This window comes from Passer montanus, unplaced genomic scaffold, assembly GCF_014805655.1.
Source record: "Passer montanus isolate IOZ18808 unplaced genomic scaffold, ASM1480565v1 scaffold4, whole genome shotgun sequence".
NCBI classification, from domain to species: Eukaryota; Metazoa; Chordata; class Aves; order Passeriformes; family Passeridae; genus Passer; species Passer montanus.
The window spans coordinates 3,413,820-3,432,138 of record NW_024368818.1 but is presented as its reverse complement, the minus strand read 5'-3'; the positions used below and the strand labels follow the sequence as shown (position 1 = coordinate 3,432,138).

Sequence of the window (18,319 nt, the reverse complement as noted above, 5' to 3'; positions counted from 1 at the left end):
ACTAGAAGTGGGTTTCCATTTGAGGAAAACATCTTACTTTTTTATAGATCAATAAAGTAACTGTCAGATTTTGGGTATCTGGTAAAATATAATCAATTAAGAGTTACCTCTAATACTGCCATTAAAACATGCATCTCAGTGCCTTTAAAACTGCCTTTTAACAAAATTAAATTTTCTGATATGCAAATATTTGAAGACAATGGAATTGAGATCAGAAAGAAGTCCTATACTAGAAGCTGGTTTCCCTTTGAGGCAAATCTTACTTTTTTATAGATCAATAAAGAAAGTGTCAGATTTTAGGTATCTAGTAAAATATAATCAATTAATAGTTACCTCTAATATTGTCATTAAAACATGCATCTCAGTGCCTTTAAAACTGCTTTGGCTTTGGATGACATTGTTATTTAAACTTCTAGATTAAAGCCAGCAAAACTATGGATTCTCCTTTGGTCACAGACTGTTCACATTGTTTAGCTGGGTTTTTTTTCACTTTTTAAATTTTTTTAAATGTGGCTGATATATCAAGCTCATATTCAAATCAGTTTCAGCCAAATAGCAACTACTACTTGTTAAAAAAACAGAGCCGAAAAATCCACTGATCTGAAAATCCAGCATTGCTTGTTAACTGTTGCAGAACCATCCTTCTCCCCATCCTGAGCTCTGCAGTACCCATTGAGGCATTTGTCCTCTGAATATCTTGGTGCGGGAGCAGGGGGAGCGCACATTCTTGGACCATGTGAAGTGATGGGAATCCTCTTCCAGGCACTCCTGGGGATCCAGAATCAGGAAGAGCTCCAAAGACTAAACTCCCTGGGACACTAGCCAGTTCACTTAACATGGTCAGCACATCTGACTTTCAGTAGATGGCACAAACAGCTACACTACCTGCAGACAATTGCTGGTGAATATCCAGACCCAGGTTACTCTGAAGACACCTAATGTTACAGCTACAGCTTTCCTGCTCCATTTTGAGGCTGAATATTTGGAACATGAATAATGCCATTAACCCAGGAGAATTAGGTAAGCCCCATGGTTTTCCAATGACTTAGTTTTTGTCTGCACTAATTTTACCTCCAAATCTGCATGTCTGAAACTCCACACTCTTCAAGTCTGCTTAAAGTGATTACGTCTTCTCAGTAAATCTTAGATTGTTCTTTCTTCTGGCTGCAGAGCTGTCTGCCTGCAATTTCTCAAAAGAGAGCCAGGATTTCATATCCATTGGCCCCTGCATTCCTGCCAAAGCCCTGCAGAAATGAGAGCTGCTGCAGCTGCCAGGGTTTATTTACACACATTCCTGCCTCAAATTGAATTAATGAGCATAATATAACTCAGGCAATGTCCTCCACAGCTCTTGTTTCTCTTTGCCCCTCTTGACATTTCTTTCTCTCACACAACCCCTCTTGTAGTCTGTCTTAAAGCAGTATCTAAAGTGATCCTGGTGTAAAAAAGTAATTGCAGACACATTCAGGCTGAAAAACGTGTACATACCTGCTTACAGCCTGGTTTGTGGAAAGCCCAGGATCACCTTAATGAGTATCCAGAAGGCTAGATTGAACTTACTTGCTCTGTTTCACTCCAAGTTTGTCTGTTTAGCAATAGACTTTGACATTTAATCACTCAAAGACCCAGCCCTGCAAAGAGCTCTGATGCAACAGATGAGAGCAGCTGATGTTACAACATATCTACAGTCATTAATGTTCACACGCTATATTTAGTAAGCCATTTCTACAGGTGTCTCCAGCCCATTTCCGTCTTCAGAAATCTGAAATTCTGCACCCACAGCATAAGGGGTCCCACTGTTAACAAGCCCTTTAGGCACTGTATGGACACATCTCATACAGGAAAGCTGCTCTCATGCTGCTAACCAGACCAAAGCGGCGTTTCCAATATGTTACGGCACAGACAGCCCAAAAATGTTTGTCCAAACATTCCCATCCCTCTGACTACTGAAGTTCATTCTATCCTGTATTATATCACCCCGTATAGAATGTATCTCTCACACACTGTATGAAACATGTGAGGCTTGAAAAGCTTAGAACAAAAGCCATATACTTCTACTGGAAAGTGTTAAGAGAAAATAAATAAAATCTTGAGTGATACACACATTTGCTACATCAGCATTTAATCAGCAACATTCACAAGAATATGGCTGGCAACAGACGGGGTCGACCTGTCTCACAGGGGGAAAAGGATCATTGCACAAGAATTAGCATATGTCACTTAAAGAGCTTCAAACTAGATCTGAAGGGTGAAATGGATAAAACCAGGCTCACCAGATATAAGCCTGGGGGTGGCACTCCATAAGGGATGGTGTGACATTCTTTGGTCTGATGTCTCAGTGGAGGTAGGGGAGGCAGATCCACGCAGCAGCAAAGATGCAAGGGTTACTAATGTGTCAGGAACCATGGAAGCTCCTGAGTAGGGTCACGTAGAAATTAGGTTTCTCCCCAGAAAAGCTGGCAGGATCATTAGCCCAACAGAAATGGATTTACTCCAATGCCCATAACATGGGCAACAAAGAGGAGGAGCTGGAAACATCTGCAGAGGAGGAGGAAAGCTAATGATGCATTAATGGGAACACAGTAGGATGACTCACACAACTGGAGTGCTGCAGCAAGCAGAACCTCTTCAGATGGGATGGGCTAGGAAGGTCAGGTGGTGAGGAAACCTTGTATGTTAGGGAGCCTTATGAGTATCTACAGCTTGATGATAGCGATGACAGGGTCGAGGGTTTGTGTGTAAGAATCAGGGGAAAGGTCAACAAGCCAAATATCCTGGTCAGAGTCTATTATAGAGCACCCAACCAAGATAAAGAGGAAGGAAAAATATTCCATAAACAGCTGGGAGAAGTCTCATGATCATTATCCCTTGTTCTTGTGGGGGAGTTCAACTCACTAAATGTCTACTGGAAATACAACACAGAGGAGAGGAAACAGTCTAGGTGACCTGCTTAATGGAAGAAGGAAAGACTGTGGACCTCATCTATTTAGACTTCAGTAAAGCCTTTGACACCAATTCCCACATGATTCTCCTGGAGAAACTGACTGCTCATGGCTTGGATGATCGCACTGTTTCCTGGGTAAATATCTGTCTGGATGGCTGTGCCAAGAAAGTGGTGGGGAATGGAGTTAAATCCACTGGTGGCTGGTCATTGGTCATGTTCCCTAGGGCTCAGTATTGGACCAATCATATTTAGTATCTTCTCAATTATCTGGATGAGGGGGTCAAGGGCAGATGACACCAATTTGAGTGATAATGTTGATCAGCTGGAGGGCAGGAAGGCTCTCCAGAGGGACCTGGATAGCATGGATCCATGGGCTGAGGCCAGCTGTATGAGATTTAACAAGGCCAAGTGCTAGATCCTGCACTTGAGTCACAACAACCCCAGGCAGCACTACAGGCCAGGGGCAGTGTCTGGAAAGCTGCCAAGCAGAAAAGGACCTGGGGGTTCTGGTCAATAACATGATCCAGTGTGTACCCGATGGCATCCTGGCCTGGGTCAGCCCTGGTGTGGCAGCAGGAGCAGGGCAGTGACCGTCCCCCTGTACCCAGCACTGCTGAGGCCACATCTCCAATGGGGTGCTCAGCTCTGGGCCCCTCACTGCAGGAAAGACATTGAGGGGCTGGAGCGTGTCCAGGGAAGGGCAACGGAGCTGGGGAAGGGTCTCATAAGGAACAGCTGAGGGAGCTGGGGGTGTTTAGCCTAGTGAAAAGGAGGACCTTAATGCTCTCTACAGCTACCCAAAATGAGGTTACAGCCAGGTGGGAGTCAGTCTCCCACCCCAGATAAAAAGTGATAAGAACAAGAGGAAAAGGCCTCAAGTTGTGCTAAGGGAGTTTTAGATTGGATATTAGAACAAGTTTTTTCACTGAAAGGGCTCTCAGGCATTGGAACGTGCTACCCAGGGAAGTGGTGGTCGCCACGCCTGAAGGTATTTAAAAGACATGCAGATGTGCACTTGGGGACACGTGGCGGTGTTGGGTTAATGGTTGGACTTGAAAACCTTCGTGGTCTTTCCCAACCTTAATGGTTTTATGATTCTATTAAAGCTTGATGGCAGCAAAGAACTGGGGCATGGTGTGTGTACAACTTTCAGTGTCTTTCAAGAATTGAAATTTTGAACAATCAAGCAGAAGCCTGCTCTAGCTGCAACTTGCACAGACTGCAAATTTTGGTAACATTTGAACTAAACAGAAATGGTATATCCTGAATTCCCTAGCTAAAAGATAGGAAACACTACACCCAATTGCAAGGCTGATCATAATGCTGTGCTTCTGCATATAGACTATTCATATGAGGAATATCAGGTATTTGGTGTTCTATGCCACAAAGAAGGGTCAATGAAAAAAAGTGACCATCTTAAGAAAAATAGAGGGCAGAACGTAAGGAAAGAGGAAGGTGAAAATATTGGCTCCAGGAAAGATCCTGGAAGTGGCAGAAGATCCTGGAGAACAGGGACTTACATAAACATGAATGCTGAGTTATGGCAGGGACCTTCACCAGTAGCACTTGCAGGTGGCCAACACTGACAGCAGTGGCACAGCAGGAACCAACCCAGCTTTCCAGGCCAGCAGTGACCTCCCTGCAGGGATGAGAAGTTGAGACCTAGGGAACATAATGCTGCAGGAGGAGAATTCGAATTAGAATAACTAGAGTAGAAGCCTTAATCTCTCTGGTCCTGAAATAAACCATAGTGTTCAGGTCCACTAGAGGCTGTCATTTATTTTGTCTTGCCTGTGACAGCACTCCGCTAAACATCCTTGCAGGCCACTTTCACTCAAAGCTGATGCAGACTAAATATGGCTTTAAACAATTCTGCTAGCTTGCATAGAAAAAGCTGACAGACACTTATTTTTCTGACTTTTAACATCCGAAGACCAGACCACACCTAGTCTTCACAGTCCCAACTCTAAATTCAGTAATTTTACTGAGAGCCTCCTTCTCAGTTCCCTCTTTGGCCATTTCCAACTCTTCAATATAATTCCATGCTCCTTATTAACATTTTCTTCCTTACACACAGCTGAAATCAAATACACTTGCCACTAAACTTTTATTGGGTCTTTGGAAAACATTTTGCATTTTGTGGCTGCCTTTCATATGCCTTTTGGTCTGTGTGAGGATGCCAGTGATTCAAGAGTTCAACTGCTCTTCCCATCTGTTCTGAATGAACAGTAATGCTGAGAGCCATCAGCTAAATGAGATTTTGCCTAGCCCCAAATAACAGCACTTTGTATAGGTACCTGATTGACAGAGCCTTATTTTCAGTTGTTCTGCTCCCCACCAGATACCTGTCTGGTTTTTCCATATATTCACTTCTCCCTCCTCCATGTTTTAAAATTTCTTATTATATATATGTGATCTTACAGAAGCACAAAAAAGTCAACTGAGTAAAATTATCAAAGAAATTCCTCTGATTTCTGTTTCAGAGTGGACAAACTTCACTTGAATTGGGAAAGGCTTTGCATGAATGCAGCTTCTTTTGAAGCAAAGCTTGAAATAATTACTTTTCCTGCTTCTCTGAAATAGAATTAGCCTAAAAACACCCCTTTTGGTATATCTTTCATACAAATTCTTTTAGAACCCCACAACAAGATTACTCTATATCTGAAAATAAAATGCCTAACACTAGTGGTTCTACTGAATGTACACAGACTGCTGGATAACATGCTGCTTAGCTAACATGCTAACATACTGGAACCCAAGTACTAATGATGAAATGCCAAAAGAAAACCCTTTAGATATTTACTAGAACAGATACCTACTCCAAAACACTGCACTAAAGAGGTCCTTGCAAAGGTGACAGCCATTTTTTGTAAAATATAAAATGACACTCTGACAACCATAGCATCTTCTCTTTGAGTCACTCACGCATTTTGTACCCCCATGCAATGGCAAGCAATGAATTGAGTATGGTGTGGAAACTCTCATTCCCTCAGCAAGTCCTTTGCTCAGTATTGGGTGCAGCTCACGACCTACTACAGGAGGAGCTGATGGTTGGTTGGTGTTCATCCTTTTCTTCTCAGAAATCTTCTAACATGAGATACAAACCATTTCAATCCAAATTGAAAGATGGTGAAAGTTAAGTTTGCATATAATATTGTTCTAGCTCATTTCTTCTGAAAGGAACTGCCAGCTCCCAGATACTGAACAGAGTAAGAAGCGGTAAGTAGTACTTGCAGAGAAATGCTGCTTGACACCTTGCATTTGGGAAAATTTATTGAAAACAGAAAAGCCATGTTGGGTCAAACTTGTTTACATTTCAGCCACTGCACTGAATCCTTCTGTTCGGAATCCTCACCCAGCATCTGCCATAAAGCACCCCATGGTACGGAGAAAGAATGTTTATACTTGCTTTTCCCCTTTTGAGTGTGACAACACTACTGTCCAAGGTTTCTCTGCACTGGCTTGCTGACTCTACCATAAGCATGAAACTGTCTTATCTAAGCCGTATCTTAGAAAGGGGAGTTGTGTTCAGAGCTGCAAGATGCAGCTCTGCAAGATGCTCAGCAAGAGGCTGCAGCTCCTAACACTGAAAGAAGCTTGCTTTCCAACATCAGCCTACTGAGAATTACCATCACTGGGTTTTATGCTACAGACACCGTCAGTGGCATGTGTAAACATAAATGACCCCTCCACACTTTAGGCATTGTATTATGGACAGCACCTGTATAATTCTATCCTTTTCTCCTATCAACCCGATTGAATGCAAAGAAAACACAGCTCTCTGGAGACACTTTCCTTCTCACACCTTCTGACAAGGGTACTGGTATAAAAACAACAGCTCAAGTGCTCCAAATACCCAAATCGGGAATTACACTCCACAAGCAAAATGGGTGCAGTTTGACTTCCTGCACAGACTCAAAACCCTGAAGGCACTCTCAGAAGTGGCTGCATTCAGTTGCTTTCTGCCTGCCACATCCACCAATAGGGAAGCAGCAGGAGATCCCATTGTTGCTGTCAGCTCTTGAGTTAACAGGAAAGCCATGGGGGCCAGGCTGTTCCGCCTGACCCACACCAGCAGCCAGGGCACTTGGAAGGGCTGTACTCCTTCCAGCCTCACTACTCCTGAAGCCTACGTACCTATGCTTGCCTTAGAACAATATAAGAGAGATCATTTCTACTCCTCAGGGCTTTTTGGATCAAATTTTGACATAATACAATTGGGAGAAAAAAATGATCTCATGAAACATATACTTCAGGGAGGAAAGGGAATAAAGGTATGCTTCAAATTGATCTGGAAATATTTTCCCATGTGACATAGTTATGCTTGTCTCTTACAAAAATGAAATCCGCTAGTGAAGGAAAGAAACGGTGGCATGGAACACAAATTCAGCTAAACAAAAAATTTTCCAAAACCAAAACCCCTTTATAATATGTAAATTCAAATAAAAACATAACATGACCCTTCTGTCCCCAAGGAATGAAGGTAAAAACAACATCCCAGCCAACCCCCAAATATCTGCTATCTGGGCTTCCCTGCATTCATCAGAAAACCAAGTGACTTAAGTGTGACCAAAGCAAGCCATAAAATCACTAATTGCAACTCACAGACAGCCACCTCCTGCCCTCTGGAATAGATCCCATCTGCTGCTCCACTTACTTTCTAAAGGACTCACAGCTTCATTGCTACGAGTTGAAATGCACTTTAAAAAACCATCTTCTCTAGACAGTTACCCAGCCACCTTCCTTTGTTTCTGTCCTATAGATTATGGGAATGGCAGCATCCTGGTCCGCTTTCACGTCCTCTCTGCCATGGCCTTCCTCATCATGCCAGATTGGTCAGACAACGATATCCACACAGGAATGAGATATTGTTTGATGCCTTCACAGCAGCTGGAAATGTGTCTGGTTTGCACACTTGGCAAGCTGGCAGAGCAGCGCCAGCAGTGACCACCTGCTGAGGCAGACCCACACCTCCTGGCTACCAAGCCGCTTGCGCTGCCGCCAGGACACTGCTAAGCTACAAACTTCATCTGCAAAAGATGCCACAGAGGCTGAGTGCTGCTTCCAGAGAAGCATAAAAACTGCTTGGCTGCTTTCCACTTTTCCAACAGAAGAACAGCTTTCTTTTTTACTGAGATGCACACAAACCCTTTCTCGTGCTGCCGTCAGCCCAGCCTGCGTAGGACACTGCTAACCTACAAACTTTGTCTGCAAAAGATGCCGCAGAGGCTGAGTGCTGCTTCCAGAGAAGCATAAAAACTGCTTGGCTGCTTTCCACTTTTCCAACAGAAGAACAGCTTTCTCTTTTACTGAGATGCACACAAACCCTTGTCATACATGACAAACCCACACTGTAGAGCTGCTTGGTTTTCATCCTTAAGTTTCTAATGCAGAACACAGCCTACGTCAGGAATGCTCTGATCCAGGAGACAAGTCATACATTCTTAGTTTGTCCTTGGTTGTCAACAGGGCTCAAAACACAGGCTTTTTTGTAGACATGAGTATTAGTAAACACTGCCTCTGGTACAATACAGTAGCTGCTCTTGTATATTTAAAAGGCAGCTGTTTCTAATTGAGAAAATATGGAATAGGATATCTTCCAAACATCTTTCCACGAACTTGCAACAAGGCTTTGCTACTTCTAAATATACGAATAAAGCTAATTGGGAAAATTCTGAGGGACATGAAGCAATGCTGAACTCCAAATTGAGAAAAGATGCAACTTCTGAAGCACAGTCCATTACTACAGAATGGTAATTCCATCCTGAGTGAAGGAGCTTGGTTCCTGGACACTGTTTTTCCCCACTTCAAAACCAATAAATTGGGATAAGGGGCAATTACACAGAAGTGTAAATGCTCTGTATTTTTATTTAAGCTACTGAGCAGCATTTACACTTGCTAAAGCTACTTGATCTCCAAACCAACATTGCCCAGACAGCACAGCTGGAGTCCCAGGTTACACCCCAACACTGAAGAAAAACCAGCTGACCACCTCTGCACCATCTGTACAACCTGTAGGTAAGCATTCACAACCACTCCCTTTCCTACTGCTCTCCTATCTAAGGCACTCACCTGCTAGCCACAGCTCTTCTGCAGAGCAGGAACCAAGAAGTGAAGGTGAGCACATGAACACTTTGGAGAAGTTTTAAGCCAGCTGACCACCTCGCTCTGCACTGCCAGTTCCCAAACCTGAACGACTATTTATGCTTCTGGCTTAATGCTATTTTCACATGGCTCTATATAGGAAATGCCAGCACAGTGTTGGGCACAGCTGCATATACAGAGTCCTGCTTTAAAGCCTTCGTAAAATATTTCCTAAAGAGAAATTAAGTCTGGGACATCTTTCAGAAATATTTAGAACAGGTTTGCATCAAAGTTGCCAAATAGGTAAAGGGGCATGTTTTGGGGGATTAGACTGCATAAAATAAGCATGCTTAATATATTAGTTTCACATTCACGACTTATAAAAACATTAATTTATTGCCATTTTTTCGTCTTTGTGGTGTATGACATAGTACAACACAATGCCAGAGATCTAGAAGTGAGAGATTAATTTCTGAAAACCATGTGTGGCTCATAAAAACAACAAACCCACTCCTTCAACAGATGCTTAAAAATATATGCATGCTTCGTTAGTCTAATTTGTCCGCTCAGAGCCTAGTCCAAAACTGCAGAAAATGTTCCAAAACCACATCAAGTGCCACGGAGACCTCTGTGCATAATAACAAAAACAAACATGATCAGCAGGCATTAAGGACCTCAATCTGCAGGCAAAGTCTGATTTGTGCATAACAGCTGGATGAAGCATTTTCACCAACCAAAACATTGACACCACAATGTAATGTGCAACTGATTGCAGACAAACAAACCACAATCAGAACAGCCAATTTTCTAACTAGCACCAAACTGTGGAAATATGAGAAGCCAGAGAGAACAACAACTGAGACCTCTTGAAAACAATTCAGATGTAGAGAGTAAGACAAAAGTATTCTGGAAAACACAAAAATGTACATTAAGCTGTCAGCTTTGCAGTGTGGATTTGGAAGGGCAGTAATGTGAAACCTGTTTCTTACACCACAATAATGATTATTATCTTGGATATCCAGGATTTTTGGGGGTTGTTTTGTGTTGTTTCCAAGTCTTGAAAACCATGAAGTTTTCTCACATGCTTTGGTAAGAACTCAATCAGCAAGATCTCAAGAGAGTTTCAGATCGAAGGCCAACTACAAAACCAACTGTGCAACCTGAGTCCATCACACCCTTTACCAACGTCACCTCCCTCCATCAAAAGCCAACAACAGTGCAACAGTCAAGGCAAGCCCATCTTGCCCATGCCATACACACAGGTGAATGGGAAGATTTGCTTAAAAAGGCACAGATGTTTTCTTAAGAAACCATTAAAACAGGCAAGTCCTGCTACTGTCACATTACATGGGATCAACCAGAGATTTCCATTACGGGCATCTTTTAAAAAACACCTTTAATCCAGGTAAACTCCATGTGCAGCTTCTTTAAAAGTTTTCATAAGCAGACAAATAATCTGGCAAGAATCTGACAGTTTACTTGGACAAGAAATAAGTATCTTCTGTCCAGGATGTGCAGAGCAATAGAAAATAAAAGCACACCTGCAATTACAGCTATGAAAGTGGCTCTTACATGGAGTTGTTTCAGCTATGCTGGTGGTAAAATTATTCAGACTGTGATTCAAGAAGTCTTCTCTCAAATGCAGCTGTATAAAGGTAACTGGGAAGTGCAACAGCCCCAATTTCAAAACCTCCAGCCATGAAGTTTTGATGAGATGGGGCTCTTAATGACATCCTAAGATCAAGATGATTGTTAAACCCCAGTTATACAACAGGACCACATACAAAGCAGAAGTCTAAAAAATTAGAAACGCCAACCTGCACTTTAAAATAACCACAGCACATGTCTCCTCTCCTTCAGGCAGAAACAATGAAACTGATATTCATCTTCCTAAAGATATCTCCTTAATGGCAACAACAACTAATGAGGCAAACACAAAATACAACACATATTAAGGTAAATAAACTGGAAGAAAGAAATCACAGCTACGTAGTAGCTCTTTTATCATCAACAAGCAGATGATTCAGAGGGGTGACAGGAATACTCCCTTTTCCTGCCAATCCTACTCTCCCTTAAAACACTAAAAATTTCAGCTCAACATGGAGAAAAGATACCTGTTTTTCTCCATCTTAGATAATGTCTAGATCAAGACTCAAAGCACGACCACTTTCAAAGCAACCTCTTGTACACATATGCATGCTTTGAGGTACAGGTATTTAGACATGTGTGGTATTTAGACCTGCACACAGACTTTAATTCTATACAGTGCAATGTTATTCCCATGAACCTAAAGTATGCTTCAATTTCAATGAATAAATCAATACAAGAACAGAACATTAGCGGCATATTTCTTACACCATATGTATGACTCATACAAGAAATAAGCACAAATGTTAGCACTCACTGTTCCCTTCAGGGCATCAAATCTCCATCCCCAGGCAAACAAACAAAACACCCAAGAATGCATGAGGGCAGGACTGTGGCTAATGTGCTCATCAACAAAATACCATTCAGTTATGAGCTACAAGCCCTGTAAGTTCAGGAACATGAAAATTAAATAGAAACTCACATCCTCAGAGTGGCACATTTCTGTAACACTTCTTCCAGTTAATGAGTATCAAACTAGATAGCTCTTTTTAAAAGCACAAACATCTACTTGCTTTCAAAAATCTGTGGTGGTAAGCTATAAGTACCCAAATGGTGGGACAGGACTCATATATTGTACAAAATACTGTCATCTGGAAGTGACCATTCAAAAGCAATCAGTTCCCATTAAAGCATCTTGGCTTTTGGCATTTTTTGTCTTTGGCAAGACAAAAAAAAGGCACCAACTCTTCTCAGTGTCACTGTTCTCGTAAACATAAAAAAAAATTTCACTTGAAAATATACAGAAATTCAGGAAAGCCAAGAGAGCTACCAGAGAGTTTTCTCACATTATTCTTAGATTATTATTTCTGATACTATTGAAGAGAAATTGTGTGTCTGAAAAGGTTCCCTCACAGGAGAAAGAATTTTTTCCCAAAGTACCAGATGCATAGTATTGAAAGATTTCTATTAAGGACTATTGAGATTTTAATCACGGCTTTGTCTTAATATGTCACATGTATTCCATTACTAATATTATAGGGGAAACAGAAGAACTATGTTGACTCTGACAAGAGAGAATAAGTAAGTCGCTTCCCTTTGCCCCCAAGGAGGAAAAATGGTATTATATCCCTGTGAAAATGCTCAAGATATTATGGGCAAGAGAAAGAAACACTTAGGGCAAATACTTTAACAAACACTGGCAGAAACAAACTATCACATATTTGAAGTCTGCTAGGCTTCATGCTGACATTTGGTGAAACAACAGAATAAAATGTTTTGCACCTCCTGTGCCTTCTACTGATGGCACAAAGTTCTGGCTGGCACAAATGCTTATGACTACTCCAGCTAAAATCAGCTTCCTTCAAATGCTATTAGATTTGCATAGTATGAGGATCTAAAATATCCTGGAGTTCAGTTTATTTGAAGATAAACAGACTAGCAAGATCTGAAACAAGAACAATGCTTTTAAGACACCTTATTATTTATAAATGAAGAAAAGAATACAACAAGAGTAAAGAAATTGTTAAAAGTCTAGGCAGCAAGGCAACTCATTTTACTGACTAGAGCCTGACACAGTCTCAGCTCATTTCACCATGAGCTGGTTTCATGACAGCAACCGATTACTCAGGAGACTCTGTGGGAGTTAATGTGAGTGGTAAACAAGCTCCCTTTACCTTGGGAGCTTTCCTTGATTTTACAAAAGGATAAAAGAGAAAAAAAAAAGAAAAGAAAAAAACCCACATTTTTCAACAGCTGCTCCTTCTCTCAAAAATACAAGAAAACTGGTAGAATGATATTGATACCCTCTAGCACACACTGAAAGCCATAAAACAGCTTATTTCTGACTGCTTGAATTAAAAATTCATCTCTCTAGAATGATCACCTGTCCTTAACATTTTAGACTGATAATTACTGATCCAGGTACACAGCTCCACAAGTACTGGACTGGATGCTCTACCAGCCAAGGTAAATGTGTTCTCCATTAAAAAAACAAAACAAAACAAAAAACCCAAAAAAACCAACAACAACAACAAACAAAACAAACAAAACACCAAAAAAACCACAACAACAACAAAAAACAACAAGGAGAACAGATTATTTTCATCTTGGCAAGATATTAGTATCGCTTTTCAAGCCGTAATGTCACAAAATCAGAGCATAAACCCAAAGGTTAAATACAAACACTTTCTAAAAACATAGTCAAGAAAAACCAAAGCCTTATTAATATGAAGGTTTTGTTCCAAGACCTGTGGTTTTATATGCTGCAGCAAACGTTGATGACCAGCACAACATGAATTTTGCTTAAGTTGCAATAAAAAATAAGAGTCACTTTTGGGAAAAAAAGAAAGGCAACAGCATGCTAAAGCCCATAGTCTGGCCCCTTGTGTGTGATGCAACATTTCACCATACTGTCTACATTTTAGAAGGCTGACATGTTAATGGCAGCACTAAAGTCTGCTGTGGAGGACAAGTTGTTCTCAACTCTGCATGATACTGAAGTCAAATTCCTGCCCGACATATGAAAATGTGAGTTAGAGCTACTGATGCTGGGTGTGCTGTGAGACATGCCAAGATCACCGTGAAACACTACCAGAGGCTCTGTCTGTCAGTCACCTGCTCATCCCAGCCTGTCAGCTGTCAGTCTTGGCTGTAAAAAGCTGTCCATGAAAATGTATCATAGCCTCCATTATCCTCAGTGTTTTACAGCATAATAATAAAATATGTATTAAGCCAGAACAGCAACAAAATCATGTCTGACTGCTCTTGTTGAATACAAACATGGGAGTAATCTCAAAAATCTAATTGACTTGCCAACACTTGACTTTTTTATTGTAATTTTCTAGTACATAAGGGTAGCAATCTAAGAATAGAATTTCTCGAAATTATTAGATAGCTGTTCTTCTTTCTGTATCACATCTTTGAATTGAAGTCTAAACTTATAACCCAATACATTTTTCAGGTAAATCTGAAAGCAGTTCCACCTCTACAAAATAACTTTTTATCCTACAGTTACTAAATCCCTAATTGTTACAATTGTTAATTGCTGTCCCCCTATTTTAAATATGCACAAGGCTCTTGAGTGATTTTGACAGGCTTGCTATTCAATCTTCTCACCAGGGGTTGAAATAATGGCACTGAAAGGCAAATTTTACCACCTGTAGCTCAGCTGACATGGAAGGCACAAATCCAGAATTCCTCCAGTACCATAATCAGTAATGTATCAACTCTCCTTCTGCTTCTGACCATCTCATTCTATTCTCAAGGAAATTCTGTTTATTTAGAATGAAGCTCTCCTGCTTCTGACCATCTCATTCTATTCTCAAGGAAATTCTGTTTATTTAGAATGAATGAAGGTAAAAAGCAACAATACAAAAAACCCCCAAAAACATATTGAAAAGAACAAAACAAAATCCCAAACCAAATATGACATTTTGTCAAACACACAAAATCTTGCCAGGACTAGACACTAACAAAAGAGCCAGTCCCACTGCTATCACAGTGAATTGGGAGTTGCCACACAGTATCCACAGTGCATGTAATCATGGATGATGTCAGTGTGGGGGACAAAGAGAGCTCTTCTCATGAGGAGATTAAGCTAAATGAATACAGGGATTAAGAAAAGGTTAAAATGAAGTCCCAGCACTCTCACTAGAGCAGCACTGTGTGAGCGCTGAGGACACGGCAGGCAGCAGCGCTGGTGGCAGCAGGCGCCGTGCTGGCCGCTGTCCCCAGAGGCAGGCGTTGGCACTGACCTGCCCCAGCATGTCCGGCGCGATGGGGAACGTGGGCCAGATGGCCGAGTACACCCCGAAGAACACGAGCCACAGCAGCATGCTTCCCCAGACGGCCAGGTGACTGAACTGCCAAGGAACAGGAGAGAAGCAGAGTCAACACACAGCACTTCCTCCATCCACCCAGCCCAAAGTGTTTTCCTCTTCAGGTCTCTGTCGGCCTCACTCAGGTCCGTCTACTGCTCCTGGTTTCGGGCCAGTAGCATAGGTTGTTCAAACAGCACAAACCACTTTGCTTTAATCTTTGCCTCATAGCAGGGCAGACAGATACTCTTCTCAGCCAATCTGTCTTATTTGGAGCTCCAAAAACTCGTCAGATTTTCCTTGGAACCAGAATTTCTCTCATCTAGTTCCTGTATCCTCTCATGCACATTCCAGATTCAATATGTAAATCAAGGTAGAAATTTTCAAAGGCTCAGGTTAAAGTTCACATGGACAAATCCCCAATGGCAGTGTACACATACAAGCCATATCCATCACTTATCTTCTCTGGAGGAAGATTCGGTGTTGTATAATACACTACCTCAATCAACAGCTACTGATCAACTTCGGTTTTTATTTGTTTTAAAGGTGTTCTAACTGATTTACAGGCATGCAATGCAGTTTGCATATTTACTGGTTCTTTAGCCTGTAGACTCACTAAGAGAAAATAAAGAACTATTAAATGACCAAGAGCACATCCAGCACAAACTTCTTCTTAGCTGCATTAAAGTAATTTTTCCTACACACCCAAACTGTTTTTCTGCTCAGGATGATTTAAGTTGTTTTACTTTTACACCACAGTGGATGGAACCAGTAATTTCAGTTGTAACAAGCAACTGAGCTCATTATTGGCTCCAACTTTTCTGGATGCCAACAACTCCTGTGGCTGATGACTTTGGCTGCAATTCAGAGAAGTACCTGCATAAATCTTAATTACTAATTACATATGAGTTCAGGAACATGGGAATGAATTCACATACTGGGTGCTGGTGGACACAGCGTGTTTGTTCAGCTCTTGGCTTTATACTTCCTATGGATGACTGTGTCTGTTGACTTTTTGAACAGCATGTCTGAGAACCAAAGAAGTGTCTGAGTATCGTGTTCTACTTGCTGTGAGATAAATACAAACTTCTGGAAGAAGAAGATTGCTCCTAATCTGCAACCACTGGACATCCTCAGAAAGGACAGCTTTCTGCAGCACAGGCAGTGAAAACAAACAAGCAAGGAGCCTGCAGCAGCAGTGCAGACTGGCAGATAGCTGGGATCAACTAGAGACTACCTTACAGTAGAAGCATTCATACAAAATGTCAGAGGCAATGGAAAGAACACTCTTCTAGACACTCTCAGAAAGTTGCAATTTTATTAAACCCTGAAAGTTGCTGGGCTAATAATTAGTAAGACATGGGATAGGCCCCTTCCTGGAGAGACACAGTAGGCAAGAAGATTTGTGTTCAAACTTTGCTATTTATTCTGTTTCTCCCAGGAGATCTGACCTCAGAAAATAAACAACTCCTTATGTAAAACAAACAAACAAGAAACAACTAACCAAAATAATCCAGCCTCAAACCCCCACATAACAAAAAAGCTCCTCCAAAATACCCACATCCATGCTCAATTCAGTTTAAATGTGAAGAAAAGTAAGAAATTGAAGGATTTTTTAAAAACACTTGGAGGACAAAAGGGATTTTATCCTTTCAGTCTACTTACTTTTCTGAAAGCTGGGCACAATTCATGTCAAGATTCTGACTAGAAGCCTTGCCCTCGTGAGCAACTGTAATGTTCAGCTCCCCAAAGATCAAGTACTGCAAGGCTGCTGCAAGAGCTCATCCTTAAGAAAAGTCAGCCCCATGCAATGGCAGAACAGCACCATCACTGCTTTCTGAAAAGGATGTGATACCTTCTCTTGAGCCACAGCCTTCCCCTCAGACAAGTGGACAGAAGGCTCAGGATAGCTGGGACTGGTGCTTCCCTAGCTCCTGTACTTTATGACTAAAACCAGTAAAAATAAAGGTAAGCAGAGAACCCAATCTCAAACGTAGACTTATTTTGTAGGAAGTGTACCTATGCTAGTGAAATGACATCAGGTTTTTTTTTTTGTTTCACTCAGGTTTTTCTTTCCATTCTGCTGCTAGGACATTTTTCAACTTTTGAAGATCTTCACCCTTTTCAACTGAGCAGACTTTGCTCATTTTATGTTGTCTTTACCTTCTTCTCATGGTCGTCCTAATCATCTCATTATCTCAGGCTTGTATCTGCCCAAACTGCTTCTCTGCCTTTAAAAGAGCTTCTGCATTCTGGAAGAGCTTTCCTTGGCCTGATTGAAAATGTTCCTTACGGAGTCACCCCACCAACCCTTGCACTGCTGATTCTCCATTGACATCTGCATTTACCCCTGGAGACTTCTCATGCAAAACCAGATGTGAGCCCATCAGATGTGTTAAATGAATGATGGAAAACAACAAATCAAGATTCTTGCATAAAAACTAGACAGAGTGTGTGGCTCTCCCGTGTGCCCTGCTTATCTGAAACAGTTCCTCCAGTGTGGTAAAGCAGTGATTAAAAAAGCTCTGTGTGTTTGGGAAAAAGCCTACTGCAGTGTTCCACACGTAACATGAAGTGACTCCACTCAACTTCGATGTGTGGATTTTATTACACATTATGTTGCCACCTTTATCACAGCCTATCTTTCCACACTACCTACTGGATATACCAGGCTGCCAAACACTTTGACTGTGTTATTCATTTAAAGCTTTCTGCCGAAACCACCTTGTTCTCCCAAGTGGCAGTGTCCCTCTCACTCTCTAGAACAAATTGCCTGTAACCAATCTGCTTGATGATGGAGAAGAGGCTTAACTCAGTGCTGTAAATTTAATACTCTTGAAGTAACCTAAAGATTCTCTGTGTGTTGATTCACTCACAGCTAAAACTATAACCAACATCAGATTTCGAGATGGTGAGAGTCACTGTTACAAGAAATGGGACAGGATTTAGAAGTATATATAGAAAAAAGTGGATTCAAAACACAATTGTTGTGTGAATAATAATAATTTCTCCGTAAAGTGACAGAGTTCTAGAAGTCCAAGACTTACTAAACATTATGGCATCTTTTAAAAAAAGAAGTTTAGAAATGAGGGAATCATGATTATCCCGAAGTGACTGAAAAGACACTCATTACCTATTGAGGAGGAGAGAAAAGAAACCATCAAACAGTTCACAACAAAATGGGATCTAAACAAGCTCACATGCCTTCAATGCTGACTTAGTTATATGCTTTTCTGGTGCACAAGGGATTAATTTAAGGATTTTTTGCATTTTAAAATGTTGATACACAACACAGAACTGATGCATAAGCAACAGTAAAAAACATTCAGATTTTATTTTCAGATGAGAGAATGGGGCAGAAAATATTAACATCTCCCTAACAATTAAA

The 18,319-nt window shown here is 41.2% G+C and overlaps 1 protein-coding gene across 4 annotated transcripts in view; it reads right to left on the bottom strand.

Annotated features, from left to right (window-relative positions):
• The window catches only part of ATP8A2 (ATPase phospholipid transporting 8A2), a 311,840-nt gene that overhangs the window by 84,973 nt on the left and 208,548 nt on the right, over positions 1-18,319 (bottom strand). For all 4 annotated transcript variants that reach the window (XM_039718662.1, XM_039718664.1, XM_039718666.1 and 1 more), the window contains one exon: positions 14,869-14,976. In XM_039718662.1, coding sequence (XP_039574596.1) covers positions 14,869-14,976 — 108 coding nt within the window. The remainder of the gene's footprint in view (positions 1-14,868; positions 14,977-18,319) is intronic.